Source organism: Uloborus diversus, chromosome 4 (assembly GCF_026930045.1).
Source record: "Uloborus diversus isolate 005 chromosome 4, Udiv.v.3.1, whole genome shotgun sequence".
In the NCBI taxonomy this organism is placed as follows: Eukaryota; Metazoa; Arthropoda; class Arachnida; order Araneae; family Uloboridae; genus Uloborus; species Uloborus diversus.
Genome location: NC_072734.1, coordinates 109,839,340 through 109,856,528, shown reverse-complemented (window position 1 = coordinate 109,856,528; position 17,189 = coordinate 109,839,340). Strand labels below are relative to the sequence as shown.

General features: G+C 29.1%; 1 protein-coding gene across 1 annotated transcript in view; it reads left to right on the top strand.

Moving 5' to 3' along the window:
* LOC129220757 (coiled-coil domain-containing protein AGAP005037-like) overlaps nucleotides 1–17,189 on the top strand; it is a 141,138-nt gene that overhangs the window by 105,772 nt on the left and 18,177 nt on the right. The window contains exon 22 of the mRNA XM_054855186.1: nucleotides 10,290–10,395. Coding sequence (XP_054711161.1) covers nucleotides 10,290–10,395 — 106 coding nt within the window. The remainder of the gene's footprint in view (nucleotides 1–10,289; nucleotides 10,396–17,189) is intronic.

Below are 17,189 nucleotides of genomic sequence, written 5' to 3'. Positions count from 1 at the left end.
AAAGTTTTATTTTGTTTTACACAATATCAAAATAAATTTTGCATATTGTCATGCTGTTAATATTCTGCCATGATTCGGGAAAATTTTACTAATAGCTCTTAAATGGGGTACTTAAATTTTCTCAAATTTAAACGTAAATAGCAAAGAAATTTAGATGAATAGCTGACAAATATAAAATTAATTAGGCATTGAAACAGCTGCTTAAAACTTTAAATCATTTATATTTTGTTATTTCTATAATTGATTCTGATATTAACTTTAAAAGAAGTATCGCAAAAAATTATAATAGCAACTTATATTATACTATGCAAAAAACAAAGGGACAGAAACACCCATACCAGTAAACAATGCAAACAGAAAATACTTACGAATTGTGCTTCAGATGAAACAAAAATCTTCGTTCTTAAAAAAATATGGTACTTTTAAATCTACGCCTGGTATTTATACTATTTACTTTTACAATGTTGGCGAAACAAATGCTTTTATTTTACTTTTTTTTTTCTAATGTGTCAGTTATAATGGTATGTTGACAAAGTAAGGCCATACAAATATGTTTCTATACTCCACAAAAAAATCCAGAACATTATTTTTTCTTCTAAAAATTTTGGATTAGACAGACATGAAGTCTCAGAATATATATTTTAATGTACTTGTAAATGCTGTGAATACATAATTTTAAGAAAAGTGAGCTGCAAGCTACTTCACTTTAAAAAGTAAGTAATTACATAAAGGAATATTAGAAATGTATTATTTTTGATTGTACTTATGTTTTTTTTTTCGAAATGCTTTTGTGAACTGCTTTTTTTTTCTAGTGCTTATATGAATTAGGTAGGCTGTATACATTGAATTTACGCATAGAAAAGTTCATTCCGTTTCTGCAACAAGTAAAAAGGATTGAAATTTATTGCAGCTTTAAAGTCTGTATTAGGGTATTCAATGTTCTTAACATTTTAAATTTGATTCATCACTGAAAGTTGAATTTTGTCTGAGTAAGCATTAGAAAAGCATTTTAAATGGAGATTTATAACGTTCAAAAGGCAAACTACGCTTTTCTCATTCCAGATCGGATTTAATTAATCCATAATAATTGATTCCGGTTTACCTAATATAGATTAATCATAAAATGTAAATAAAAATATTTTTCAAAGATGATTCTATGAGAATGATTGCAATAAATGTATCTTTATCGGAGACGAGTTTATGAGATTAATATTTACGAGAAGGTACGAGTACTATTTTTACAAGAAAACGAACTACCAGAGTTTAAAACATTTTCAGCCGATACCTCAAAAAGAATGCATATTTTTAAAGATCACTATGCTTCAGATCATAAAATACAGCCATACGTTAATGGTGAAAAAATTATCCAATGATTACTATTAATAAAATTATTGTTTTACTGAAATGCTTTATGAAAAACGTATTAGCCAAGTCAAAGTTTTCGCTGTAATAATCTGCAATGATCACTGCATGGATGTTGTTCTTTCTTTTTTTTTTCTCTCTCTCTTTTTTTCCTTCTTTCTGCTGCTTTGTGTTTGTGATATGTTTTTAAATCCTTCTTAAAACACACTCATAACTGTCTCCCATTAAAAAAAAAAACTTTTACGAGACTGTCTCATTCAAAGTAACTAATTTTTAATTATTTGTTTCTTGAAAAGTTAGAAATCCTGCTGAAGTTTTTCGCATCATGTTAACTTTTATTTTGAAACATTTTTGAAAGCTTGTCCTTTTTTGAACTTTTTGCTGTTTTTGACGATCTATTATTCGTATTGGAAGTTGCCTGGTGCTCTATTCATGGAGTGAAATGTATTTTATTTATAAATTTCAGTTTCTGAAGGTATATAATTACCGATTAGCTGTACTTATCGTACCATTTACACCAAAAGCTGTATGTCAAAAATGACGAAAAAAGTTTAAGCTGGCTACAGAACGAAAGCAATAGCAAACACAAAACCGTCCATCAGGTTCAGCAATTGCGTACTTCCTTCAGTATTTAATCCTTGCACACTGTGCGCAAGCGTAACTTCTGCATAACCGAATTTTTAGTGCTGTTGCTTCCTGTCTGAAACCAGCATTACAAAAATTTAATTTTTTTTTATATGTTTTGAATTTAAAAATATATATTTATAGATTTGTAGAGTGACTAAATACAAATTTTTAATTTGTCTAAATACAACGCTTATACTAGACATTTATCAGTATAAATTTTAAAACTATGAGCGGCACAAAAGTTATTAACATGCATTGATAATTTGCGATTTAGGATACTTTTGCCGTTTTTTGGAGACTAACTAAAGTCATAGCGACGGAGGGTAAACGTTTAATGTTTACGAAAACATTTTTTGACATATATTTTAATTTTTTTCACTGATATTTTAACTGATTATTTTTAAATAAAAAAAAAACATTTAGATTTGAAAAAAAAAAGGATGCGTACTTAGTCCTGATCAATGAAGAAGCTAAAATTTATGCTTTTTTTAAAAATAATTCATCATATTTTAAAATTTATCAGCAATTTAAATATATTTGATCAAAAACAAAACAAAAAAAAAATTCGTTTATTTATTTATTTTTATTTATTTATTTATTTATTTATTTATTTTATTTTATTTTGGAGTGTATATTCTGATAATGTTGCTAAATCTAATTCTTAATAATAAGGATTTGATTTCTAATATACAGCAGATCGTAGCCGAAAAGTATTTCAGCTACGGAAAAAACTTTCTTTGAATTGGATTTAATATGATTTATTTAAACTGAAAATTTAAAGCAAGCAGATAAATCTCGTGCCAAGGAGTTTTTTTTTTTTTTTTGCAAAAGAGAATTTGAATATTATTTTTAGAAATATGAATGCATGCAACCATGGTTATATGAATTTAGTGCTTTCTTGCAGAACTAAGAGCTTGTGTTTAAGATAATTATCATAAACTTATTATGAATAGAAGATGTTCGATAAATTCTAGCTATATTATATTTTCCGACGACAGCATACTCACATTAAATAAAAATAATATTCGTTTAGAACGCACAGTGAAATATATTTCTTGTACTCTCAAAGTAAATCTTATTTTCAATTTGAAAATACGTCAGAATTAAGGATGTTAAAGATAGCTTCCGCTATTTTTTTTAATTCTATGTTGATAATTAAAATAAACCATAAATGTAGCATTAAGATTGACGTATATTTTAAGATTGACGTAACTTTGATAATATATGTCTTTCATTTCAGCCTCATTAATATTAGAATTTTGTTATTAAGTTTGTATGAATTGATGTATTTACACTGGCTAGCTCGTGTAGTACGTTGCAAAATTATGGGATACTGCTACATTTTAATCAAGAAAAATATTCTTTAGAAATTGTTCACTCGAAATAATTATATAGCAGCTGAAAGACTCTAATATACAGCATCTTTAATTTGCTTCGTGGGATTGTATGACAAAATATTTAAATTACAAGAACTTGAACGCGATGTTTTACCAAAGTTTACATTTAAAAAATGCTTATAGAAAGCAAGAAAAGAACAGAGCAATAAATGCAACTTTTTAAACGGAATATAAAAACTTGAGTTTCCTAAATCTCCTAGTCCGATGTCGAGACGTATTGAGGATAGAAACTAAGAGATGGATGAGACAGATATTCGTTCATACGACAGAAAGACAATGATATTCGGACAAAAAATAAATGCATCACATGCATAGTAAGGGAATGAGGGGGAAAAGGGAAATAGTTTTCATTTTTGCAAAATATGTTAAAATTGCAAAATTTCATTTTTTTAAAATGAACAACTTTGAAATTCAATTAAAAATTTACAGCATATAAAGACAACATTGTATTTTATAAGAGGACTAGTATTGACAGGTTATTTTAAGTCATTGGAAGTAAGTTTGTGCCCCCAAATGAAAAGAGCCAAAAAGTGAAAACTATCACTTTGTCCCATATCTTGGGACAAAACTATGTTTAGAATATTTTTTATATGATAATTTAAAATATGTCTCCGTTTTTTTTTTTTTTTTTTTTTGTAAAAAAAAATACATATAAAAAACGAGTGAATACACCATTAAATGAATTAATTAATAAGACAATTAACGTATAAATAAAAGTACAGGAATTCATTGATGCTTAAAATGCCATGTGGATAAATTTTTAAATGAAAAATAAATAAAGAATTTATTAATAAATCAATAAATCAATATAAATGAACAAATAAATGAATTGATAAATTAATAGATGAAATAGTAATAAATAAAAATGAATGAATTAATGGTGAAAATACCATGTCAATAAATTGTTAAATGAAAAATAAATAAGTAAAAGATTGCAGAAATAAATGCTTTAAAATGTATTAATAAATGAATAAATCAATGAAAATGAATAAATAAATGAGTTAATGAACTAAGAAATGAAAAAAAAACTATTCCAATTTTCCCCGTATGCACTTGACAAACTGTCCTACACGATTCAAATCAAAATGTACCCAGTATTAAATAAATAAGTATTGAACTAATCTTCAGTAGGTCTCAATTAACATTTAAAATGTACAATAACTTACTTATTTTATAAACACAAAAATAATTTCTCGCATGCCACATAGAAGTACATTATCAGTATCAAATTTTTAAAATGGCTTGTATTAATAAGTACCTTGACTTTCAGAGATAACCTTTTTTCGACTGAAATCCAAATTCGACCAATTATTTAATGCCATAGTAAAATAAATTCTGATAGGTGGCGTGGCAATGTTTCACCATTTCACTTGCCCCTTTTTTTCACTTCACCCCGCTTTCCCTTTTCCTGTAAATTTAGAACGACTGTATGGCCGAGGACTCAATTCATAATGATTCAAAAGGAATCAAGCAGAAAATAAAAAGTTGCACGAACATGTGAAATATTTAGTCATGTATGTTTCCTAAAAGTTCGTTATTGCATTTTTTTTTTTTTTTTTATGCAAGAAAATTTCTTGACTTAACAATGAACTAAGTCACATTTTTTTTAAACATAAATTGCAAAACAACATTTATGCACGGATAGAAATTTCTTTGTGAATTAATGCAAACGTAAAACATTATTACATATGATTATGATGCGATTGAATCAGTGGATCAGGGCTTAATTTCCAGCAACAGAAGTAAGAGAACCCTTTTCAGATCTTACATACATTCGTAAAAAGTCTAAATTCCATCGAATTCATAAAAAATACGTAACTTTCAAAATACGTTTGACAGCTGCAAATTAATCCTTGCAGTGGATTCATTAAAAGCCTTAATTAAATACCAGTGCGAGGGCTGTGAGCATTTGAAAGCTCAAATGATTCTTTTTTCTATAACTTGAGTAGTGATTATGAATCTGAAAAATTGTTTAATTCGAATATTGGCATCTTAAAAAGTTTAACTTGTAGCTTGTCTTCCTACCTATAATTTATAAAAAGAATCGAAAATTTGCAATTTTTTAAAGTTAAAATGCTACGATTTCTCTCCATTATTATTGTTAACTAGTTTAGGATAGAAAGAAAAATTAAAGGGTTACTGGTTACTGTATTGAAATTATATTCTGCGAGCACAGAGGTAACCCGTAATTTTGCAATGTGCGTATGTAACAATGTACTGTTTTACGTGATCTTAAAATGTCGTATGTGCATCAGACTTACTTCTCTAGCCAAAATAAATGGAAATTCTAAATTGAAATTATCAAACATTGACTACTAAAGCTTAGTTCACATATGCAACGACAAATTACTTGATTCGATCAAGTATTAAGGTAAAGTTTCATTCACATAGAATTTTACTAACATTCTACTCGCAGATATTAGAAATATCTATAGAATAATATGTAGATTGCAATTTCAGAATTTTAAGAGCATATTCCTATACATTTCAAATAATCAATAGAATGTTATTATTTTTAATGCTAGAACAAAGTACACATTTAATTTTCTGGTTGAGGGAATTTAAAAAAATGTATTCTTTAAAAATAGGTATAAGTAATTATTTTTTTTTAATCTCCTAATATTTTAATTTTTGCTGAATATGTTTTATAGTTTTTATCACTCATGTACGAGAGTCTATCTTTCTTTAACATTAGCTTTTACTTCTAATGCAAAATACTTTCCTTGATTTACATTAACGAAAGTAAATTGATAGAACATAAATTGTGGGATATCAAAACAGTTTTACTTAGAAAATAGAAAAGGTACAAAATGTAGCGCAACATTTCTGCCCACTTTTACTATAACGTTATGAGTGTTTGATGATTTTTTTTTTTTTTTTTTTTTTTTTGGTATCAATGAAAAAGGAAATATTAAATTAATAGACGCTAGGACAATCACATTTTTTTTTTCTTGTATTGATGGTTGCATAATGGAAAATCGAAAATCCAATCTACCTTCATATATTAAAAACGAAGTTGTCGAGAAAAAATGGTTGTATAAAGTATTTAAAAAAGAGATAGGTGATGCATAACTAGAGCAAGTTTTCTTTCAATAAAGCAATGAACGACCATTGTATTTAACTGACTTATCCAATAATAGGGAAAATTATCCATGGAAAAATCCCTAACAATAGCAATAGTATCGATAAGAAAAAACGTTTAGCTAGTTGAAATGCTAAACTGATCTAGTTTCTTTATTGAAATATTAGTGGTACCCGCACGGCTTTGCCCGTAATAGAAAAATTAAAAGGTCTTTTGGTTCGCCTGTGTATTTAAAAATAATGTATGGTGAATTTTCTCGCCAATTGGCTTGTACCCATGTTACGGTTCTACGTTATGATAACTTCGTATCTCGCCAATTGGCTTGTGCCCATGTTACGGTTTCACGTTATGATAATTTTGTAATTTACTCGTCCATCTTATATTTTTGCTCATAAAATTGAAATAGAAAAAGAACCACATCAAAATTTTCGAAAAATCGCTTCAAGGTGCGCACCCCCATGCTACAAACTAACTTTGCCAAATTTCATGAAAATCGGCCGAACGGTCTAGGCGCTATGCGCGTCACAGAGATCCAGACATCCAGACATCCTCCGGACATCCAAACAGAGAGTCTTTCAACTTTATTATTGTAAAGATTATCATGAGAGAGGAAAGCTCCCCTTACATCTATGGACACCATTTTTTAGACATTACAAAACATTTTTTCTCTCCATATTGATCTCATGAATTTTGAAACTATCGATAAATAAGTATTTGCGATGCATAAGGAGTAGAAAAACGGAGACCCAACTGTAGGCAAGGCGTAAATATATTTCAAGAAGTACAAATGAGACAGCGAAAATCAAAGGGATGTAAGTGGACATTTTAAAGTTTCTAGTAAAACTCGTTTATAGATAAGGTTCTAGGTAGGCTGTCATTTAATTTTTTTTCCAAATCATGCTTCATAGCAGCACTACCAGGGCTACTAGTACTATCTTTTGCCCTAAAACAGAGGAGAGGTTCACCTACCATTTGTACTGGTTATCTCCAAATTTTCAATTTTGTCACTTACATTCCTTTACTTTTCACTGCCTAAAATTATATTATGTTTAAAATGATTAACACAATCAAATGGACTTCACACTGAAAACAACAAGGATTCATTTTTTTCATTTTGTATGGTTTGCAATAAACTAGAATACCACTTATACAGATCATTATAACTAAGAAAAAAATATGATCGAAATTTGTCTAGTTGTGGTTCAGAGAAGGTGACTTGCCCAACACCTATTGAAATTTATGAGAATTTCTACTGAAAAAAAACTATGACTAATTAGTGCAATTTTTTAGTATTTCATAAAAAAGTAGTGATGTATAAAATTTTTACTATTATCCTACAAATAAGAATTAGTTCTAAATTTGCATCTGATCTTAATCTTTCGTCATTCCTTCTTTTTTACGTCCAGTCTATTGTTGTTACCCTATATCGAATGTATTCCATTCCAAAACGCGTTAAGTTATGGTAATGCTTGAAATCACTAAACACGAAAATTAAAATCTCTTCAAAAGATAGGAGGACTCTAACTTCATTGAGACTGAGCTCTTATTTTTTGCCAAGAAATAGTGCAAAAAAACTGTGCAGTGTCATTACTACTTTTTACGACAGTCGCTTTTAACGACAAATCAAAAACATCTTGATTCTTCTTTCTTTCTTCTTGCTGATAGGCATTAGTGTTCTTACAATTCACAGAGCAACAGCAATGCGGTTTGGTGCAGAAAGCAAGGATTCCTTTTGTTTTCGTATAGTTTGCAGTAAACTAGAAATCCTTAAAAGAATACTTAAGAAACCGATGGAACATGATGGCCATAAAATACTTTGATTCTCCCCCGGAACCAGTTGACATTGATATCCAACAGTGTCTGCATTTTTAGAGTTAAAAATGATAAAGCAAAAATACCAGCTGGAAAGACTTACGATGTTAAAAATAATCTTCAGATCTATAGAAATGATGCTTTACAAAATAAAAGAATCTAAGACAAATAGAAATTAATTGTAGTGACACATTAATTCTAATGTGACTCATTTTTATTTGTTTCCTCCTGAACATACTGTTGATCCTGAAATAATTTGTAGATACAAAAATTCTATGTATATTTTTTCAACTAAAGTCAGTTTCCGAAGTAAGATATTAAGTGTCAGAATATATCCTAAATTTGCTTCACTGAAATAAACTTTAACATCATGTTCATAGAATGAAAAATTTCTTTCAAACGATCTCTTTCAACAAAGCTGGCGCTACTTTTAGCAATAAACTATTGTAGCGAGAAGTCAATTCAGGCCTAAAGTATTTTAATAACCAATGAATTTGAATAAAATAATATTTTAAATATTTTATTCAAAAGCTTCCGAAAGTTTCTGTTCACCTCTTTCATTGTCATGCAACAAATACTGCATGATTGCATAATTTTCTTTTAAAACAAATATCACAAAAATTTCTAGGTTCATTTCTTGTGAAAAATACAAAACTACTCATTTGATGTGCGTACACTATATTAGACGTTTTTGATGTATGGAAACGCTTATCGTAATGTTTAAAAAAAAAGATCCAGTATCTCTTGGAATTTCGTCAAGATTTCGTGAAATTCCGTTATCGAATTGAAAGAAACTAAGCAGTTTTTTACTTCCCTAAATTGACGTTCTTAATTTTACACTTTTATTTGTGATTTTAAAAGACAGAGAGCAACACACATCAGTCCGATGAGTTGGTTTAATTCTAGATATCAATGTGCGCTTGTCAAAGAGAATGTATTCTATAATTTACTTCGTTGATTCGATTGTCTATTAATTTTTAGAATCATTTCTTATTGATGAAATGATTGATACGTTTTCATTTATTTTTTTCAATTTTATCTTTATTATATGAGGAAAATTCGCATTTTGTGATAATTCTTCTTCCGACAAAATGAAATTTCAAATATCCAGTACAAAAGAGTCGTATTGCGAGTATTCCTTCCAGGGTTTAATTTTTATTTAAACGAGCTGATGTGTGCATCAAATGACTTCTTTTTACGCCAGTTTAATGATAATAGTGCCTTAGAATAAGCAAGGAAACAATTTATATATTTTCACCCCTATTTTGTTGCCAACCGAAGCTAAAAAGAGTTTTACATAGATTGATTTCCCCCAGATCAGTATTTTAGCGTAATTCAGTGGATAACTCTCCAAATGTCGCCAATAGCACCAAATTGAAACCAAATAAAAAAAATTTGCCAAATTTTTCACCAACTTGGCGACCAAAAGAATGGTGACACATCGTCAAGTGTCCACCCAATTATAATATCACTTGAGTTTTCATTGAAATTAATACTGGTTTTCTCCCAAAAAAGTGTAAAAGACCCCTCTTGAAACATCCGAATGCAACCAAAAGGAGAGGTGCACAATTAGACCCCACTAATAGTCTACATACCAAATTTCAACTTTTTAAAACATACCGTTTGCGAGATACATACGCACATTCGTACATACGGACGTCACGAGAAAATATGTTGTAATTAACTCGGGGATCGTCAAAATAGATATTTTGGGTGTCCATATGTTCTCAGGTGGTGCACGTGTGGTCGGGTTGGGGAAAAAAAAAGCTCAGCATTCACTCGGGGGTGAGCAAAATATAAATTAAGGTTAACATTTCAGTGAAATTTTTTTGCGAATACAATACTTCCTTTGCTATGTAAAAGGAAGAAAAAAAAAAGAAACATTTCTTTCAAAAACATAACTATATTTTACAATGAGCAGCTGTAACGCTATATGTGAACTAAGCTTCAGTTCGCAACTAACCAATGAAAGTGTGTGCCCTATCAGTCATATAGCATGGTCCTTGCAGACTGGCTTCCGTACAGGAGCAGCGGCATACTGTTGGACATCATCTGCCGGAGAAGTCACATTCTGCTGATGGACCACATTCAGATGGAGAAATGCATTCCGCAAAAGTTAGTATCCACAGCAGTCGATTCCTTCATGTCTTGATCCCCAGCTAGTCAAGCTCATGCGAGTTTTCACAAAATTTGGATTTGTCATTATAGTATTTCTCAATGGGGGGGTGGGTACACAAATATTCCTTAATAATTCTTTTGTGGGTACACAAATATTCCTTAATAATTCATGAAAATAACACTTTAATGTATAACACTTAAAAATACTTTTAAATAACAACCCAAGAGCAATTTCTATGAAAGCACACTTAGCTTATTTAGCTAAGTATAAAGTGTATATCCTTGACCAAGTTTAATAATTCTGTTTTCTATTAAAGTATAAATGCAACATTGAGTTAGTTGAGCTCTGCATCGTATACTATACTGATATAGAGTAAAGAAATAGCAACCATACACTGTAAAAACGATTCAGAAACGTTCCTGGAAAATAATTGGCAGCTGATGTGCCCAATTTCTGCAGTAACATATCTTGCAAAAACCAGGAACGTTTTCCGCTAAACATCAGTAACCTAACTGAAATTATTCTTAAATATTTCTAATAAATATGGTGATCTCACCGGTTAAACCCAGTCTAGAGCCTTCAAGGGAAATTCCGTAGGATTAATAGAATTGATTAGAAACTTCCAAAGCTACTAAGAAAGTTTCAGAAGCGTCAATACAACCGTGAGCAAAGCACTAAGGCAGAATTGCAAGTAAGAATCGAGCACCTTTTTTGCCTGCAATTCTTGTTTTGCAAAGCTGCAACTATGCGGAGACGTATTCGCTATCATTGGGAGCTTAGTCATTCTGGACGGGCTGTAATCGAACTAAAGACGGTACACTTAATAAATACACTCAATTCATCTTTAAACTGGTAGCTAAAAAATATTTTTCATACTAGTTAGGAGTCTGCATTCGTGCAACTTGAAGCAATTCGGGAAACTTTTTTGCAAAGATACTTGATTTTACGAGCTAATATGTGAAATTCCGCAACGTTCAACGGAAATAATCAGTAACGTTTTGGCATTTTTTTACAGTGTAGCTATTACTCGATGATGCATTATGTATTTATACATTTTTCAAGCAAGTTCATTAACTTGCAATGCATTCTTTTAATTGTATCTATACTTTTATATTTAAACATTCTTATATTTCTTTCTAAAGTCTTTATATCAAATGAAGAAATCAACCAAAGTACAAGAATAATATATTTTTAACTATTTTTATTAGGTTTTTACGTAATAGTTAGCGACAAATGCAAAATCATTTTCAAGAAGTAAGTAACAATATTTAAGGGGGAGGGGGGATAACAGTTATTGTTCAAATAAAATTTCACATAAAACAATCATTATTTGTAGTTCTATAACGTTAAATGAAAGCTTTACGTGAGTTCAATAAGGAGAGTAAGAATACCAATAAAACTTTCCTTTTACTGTCACTATTTTACCTTCGAGTTCCTAAACACATTACAAGCTTGAGAGAAAAATAAGAGGTTGAAGAATTGTCTTCTTGCTGTTCACTCCTTTCGTTCATATTATTTTAAATTGTAGGAAAAAAAATGTGTTTAATTGTTTTAAGTTGTTAACATTATTTCGTATATTTTACTATAATATCAAATAATTTTTCTGTTTTAAATTTGTAACTAAAACCATTCATTATAAGAACACATAATTATTTTATTTTTTTAATTCCGTAGAAAATTTCTTCATTTTATATATTTTTCGTATAAATCTCAGAAAAAAATTAAAAAAGTTTTTAAGCATATAAAAGGAAATTTGGAAAAAATAAATGCTTTTAATGCGTGTAAAAATCATACACGAAAAATTGAAAAATCAAACCATATCAGGCGGTTTTACGATTAGCTTTAGAAAGAGCTTGCAAAGGGGGTTTTATAAGATCATACTTGATCTGCATTACGAAAGGACATTTCGAAAATATCTGCGTCCTGTCTTTATATAATTAAAAACATTTGTTAAACATGCGAGTTTTGGAGAGTTCTTCCCGTATGATATTTATGTATTTTAACATCAAAAATATAAATAATTCTACTTTTAAATCCTACCTGAATCCAAATGAAACAAAGTGGAAACTCGCATGATGCAAAAATGTCGCTAACTTGACTTGGGGTTTTGCTACTTGATTCCTAGAAAACTGTTTTTACACTACAATTAATATACATTGATTCTGGCTACTAAAACTACTATATTTAGCATGAACTACCAGTATAGCATAGTCATAGAATTTTATTTTAGCAGAGGTTACTCTTCTGAAAAAGAAAAAGAAAAAAAAGGTGTATATATATATATATATATATATATATATATATATATATATATATATATATATAATGCTTGCACTCTTAGCGAAGAAGATGCAATGAAATTTAATTGGAAAACTTTCAAATTGCTTTCAGAAGAAGAACCTCTTCCTATTTAAGAAATTAACTATGTGAACAAAATCAATTTTATGCAATTTGATTTTTTTTCCGCCTTTCCTAAAAAACTGTCCATCCACTCTTTAAATCTTCAAAATATCCTCTCCCTTGACCTTACAGCATGTTTTGATTCACTGTACTCTCTGACTAACCTGTTTTTCCATCTCGTTCAATCATTCCCCTTCTAGTATATATATATATATATATATATATATATATATATATGTATATATATATATATATATATATATATATATATATGTATATATATATATATATATATATATATATATATATATATATATACTCAAATGCTTATTTTGTAAGTTTTCTGGTTTTCTGCTACTACAAAGTGATGGAAAACCTTTACTTGTACTTTTACGTGTTATTAAATATAAAAAATAGTGCATTAAATAGAAACTATGGCCAAATGAGTTATGGGTGCTCTCACTATCGCCATCCATCAACTAGAGTTTTATTGTCTGACGTCATTTTCCACTAAAGCATGTTTTTGTTAAAAAGCACATTTATGTACATGCATGAATGGTGATATCCATAGCATTTATTTGGCCACTTACACAATGGGGGTTCTGAAGAAAATTTTAAAGCTTTTAAGTTTTATTTTTCAAAAAAAACTTTGACAGTGAGGAATATGCTTTAACCTGTGGTTATTAGGTGGAGATTTTACGCTACGTTAAAACGAAAACTACTGGGGCACAGTTTGCAAAATGCACTTTTTTTGCACTCACTTTTGAAAATGTTCAATTGGTTTTCAACAATATTTTTGTATTTTAACGTAGATTTGAAATAATTCTAGCATGTAGTTTTCAGAATGGTATTGAAGCCTTTTGTAAATATTACTCAAAACATGATTGCAATGAGTTTGAAACTTATTATTAGCGTTAATGAAATGAACTGTCCTTACTAGTCATATATTTTTCAAAAATGAGTTCTGACAGTTCGTTATCATAATAATTTAAATGCATGAAAGTAAAAATTTTTAAACTGAAGAAGTCTTTTATAACTTACAATGCAACATGCCTACTGAGATTTTACGAAATTGAACCATTTCCATATTTTTCGTTAGCAAAAATATCGATCCAATCAAAAATTACCTATTCAGAGGGAATTTGAATTTTTTTCAAGTAATTGGTTTCTATTAAATCCTCAATTTTTATTTTTTTGTTCTTAGTTTATATTTTTAGACCTAAATGGTTTTATACATGGTCCTATATTTAGTACATAAAACGTTATCACCGGTTAAAAAGCATAGATAAACGTTTTTATTATCTTTGAATATCAAAATGCAAAAATTTATGATTGGCAAAAACTTTTAAATATGTAATTTTAAAGAGTAAAAAGAGTCAAAAAAGCACTAAAAATTTCCATTAATCTTAAATTATAATTTTTTATTAAACGTTTCTGAAGCTGTGTATTTGATTGAGCTAGGATTTTTTTTTTTTTTTTCATCTTTCTAATTTGAAAATACTTTTCTTAAAACGCAATAATAATAAATAATTAACTATATAAAGGAAATATTTAACACTTCTGGTTAAAAGTTTTTTAAATAAGCTAAGTAACCCACAAAATAGTTTAATAATTAGTAGGTATATATTATAGGTAATGATGACAGCTATAAAAATGTAACCTACAACTTGAGCATGAAATCTTTGTTTTAGCACCTTTTTTCAATGCATTATTTTTAGAAAAAAATTTTGTTGGTGGATAGCTTGCTCAAGGTTTTTAGGAATATTTTTCTAACTTCTTTCTTCCCTCCTCATCTGCCGTGTTTTACATTTAATATTTATCAATTTATTATGGTCTGACATGTGTATATATCTTTGTGTTATTTTATTAAATTATCGACAGTCTAATTTTTTCTCTTTTTTTTTTTCGTGATGGCAATGAAAAAGATATTGGATAGAATAGTGGAAATGTTTTGATAAAAAAAATGAAGGTTTTTCTCGTTCGTTGATGGTGAAAAATATTGTTTTATTCTTACGTACATAATTATTATTACGTACATAATTATTCTTATTTAACTTAATTCTAATTTATTTAAAAAAAAATCCTAGACAGAAATAGTTTCGAAAACTGTTTAGTATTATTCTATTATACGGGAAAATTATTCGATTGAACGAGGACCTTTACCGTTGCTGAAGAAACCCTGTTTATGAGGAAATATTCGGTTCCGGGATGTTTTATTCGTAAAAATGGGACATTCGTTTATCCGGTACCCGGTTAATCGGGGATGACAGTATATAGTACCATTCAGTTTGTGACCTTATAGGCTTTCATGTCAAAAATAGTTCATTGCTTCAAATTAACTTGTTTTAAAAATTATTTCAAATTCTTTTTACTAACTTCAAGTGGGAGAAAATCAAACAAATAAATAAAAACATGTTGAAGGAAGTCAACTATACATGATAAATGATCGTTTCTACTTTTCTTTTCTACAACTGAAAATATTTTTTCTCTTTTTATTTTATTTATTTGTCGTTGTAATATATGATCTCGAAGATAACCATGCTGATCAGAACTCATTTTTTTGAAGTAAAGCTCTTTAAACACAAAAATGGCATTACTTAGGGTGAATCATGTTTCCCGCTTTCCTTTTTCCTCACCATACCTGGTTCCTTTTCCTCAATCACGGCAAAATCTTTTGAAAGAAAAACATAAGAAAGAGAACATTTTTGTGAAAATATTTTGCGCGCATGACAAAAAAAAATGTTTTTTCTTTATTTTTGGAGAGCCATTTTTGTCTTTTTGATTGGCTGAACTGCAGCCAATACCAATGCAGTAGTGACTCACTTTTTGCTTTTTTGTTTTTTCAACGACTTTTTCAACGCCGTAGACAAGCCGACAGGGTTGGAAGCGGAGTTCTAACTTCAAAGAGAAGATAGAGTAATTATATCAACAACTTGATTTTGATTCTTTTAGTTTTTTGCCTTTTTTAAATATTAAATCGCCATTCTCTTTTGCAACCCAGCCTTTTGTTATCTACCTATATCGATGGTTTTTCGCCCACTGCCAGTGACTCGCTATTTTAATGCATGTGCCTTCTTGCCATTGAGACTTTGCCTTAGTGTGCTTCTTCCGAACACATCATGTCGCCATATGCAAATATATTAATTTTGACCAATTGTGCCATATACAAATATTTCAGCATATGTATAACTTTATCATAATGATGTACCTTGTCGTCATTACAAACGCGACAAAAAAAATAAAGGTTATTCTATCATTAAAAAATCGGTTTTGAAAGTTTTATTGTAAACAGCATAAACTCAACCTGACTTGCTTAAATTTTTGAAGAACCTGAACACAAGATTTATAGTAATTACGTTTTGTAAAAAAAAAAAAATACCTCACACTTCAATTCATTGTTAAAGAAAAACATAAGTATATAAGCAGTAAGTTACTGCCTTAAGCCAGGGGTAAAGCAGAACTACACACAAATTTATTTTAGCTACCAATTTGTTGGTAATCTCAGCTTCAATGAGTGATTATTTGTTTTAGCCCGGTTATTGACTTCCAGACTGATACAACTAGAACGAAACTGCGGTCTCTTAGTATCATAACCACGTTGTCGGTATTTCGTGGGCAAAACCAAAGTTAATTTGTAATTTGAACAATAGGAGGAGAAAATGCAAATTGAATATTTTGATACGGCTCGCGTTAATTTATTGAAGACTATTTGCATTTAGTCACCGTTTAAAATTTTAAATAATACGCAGTACAATATACACAGTACACAATAGTACATATTTAAAATTTTAAATAGTTCACTTCCTTTGAAATGTTTTACTGCATTTCAGAGAGAATATTTTCCGCGCTGGTTATCACGATACATTCTTTTTACCTTCTGTTTTCTAAAAGAAGTAAATTAATCCATTCTAAGGTTTTCTAATCAAAAAAAAAGAAGTTATCTCAAAATATCAACAAACTAAACTCGAATATTTCAACATTTTTCGGAAGTATGTCTTAAAACAATTTAAGAATTGGGAAGTCTTTTCTTCCTTCACATGTTAATGAAGAAAATTTACTGAAGACAGTTTGCATGTTTAAAATTTAAAACTTTGCATCAATTCTTTTGAAATGATTTGCCAGATTTAGAACAATGTGCTTTATTTTCGTTCAATTCAAATTAAAACTTTATTTAAAAAAACACACACACATACACACACACTGAAAACTCGATCTGCATTGTTTGACTCATACAATAATAATTTTAAAATCGGTTTGTTCTAATTTCATTAGTGTGCTAAAACTAAATACTAAAAGTAAAAAACTTTTATCTGAGCAAAAAACAACATTTTTTCTCATAAAAACAAACTTTTGGAAAAAAAAGAACACTTCTAGAATGCTGAATTTAAAT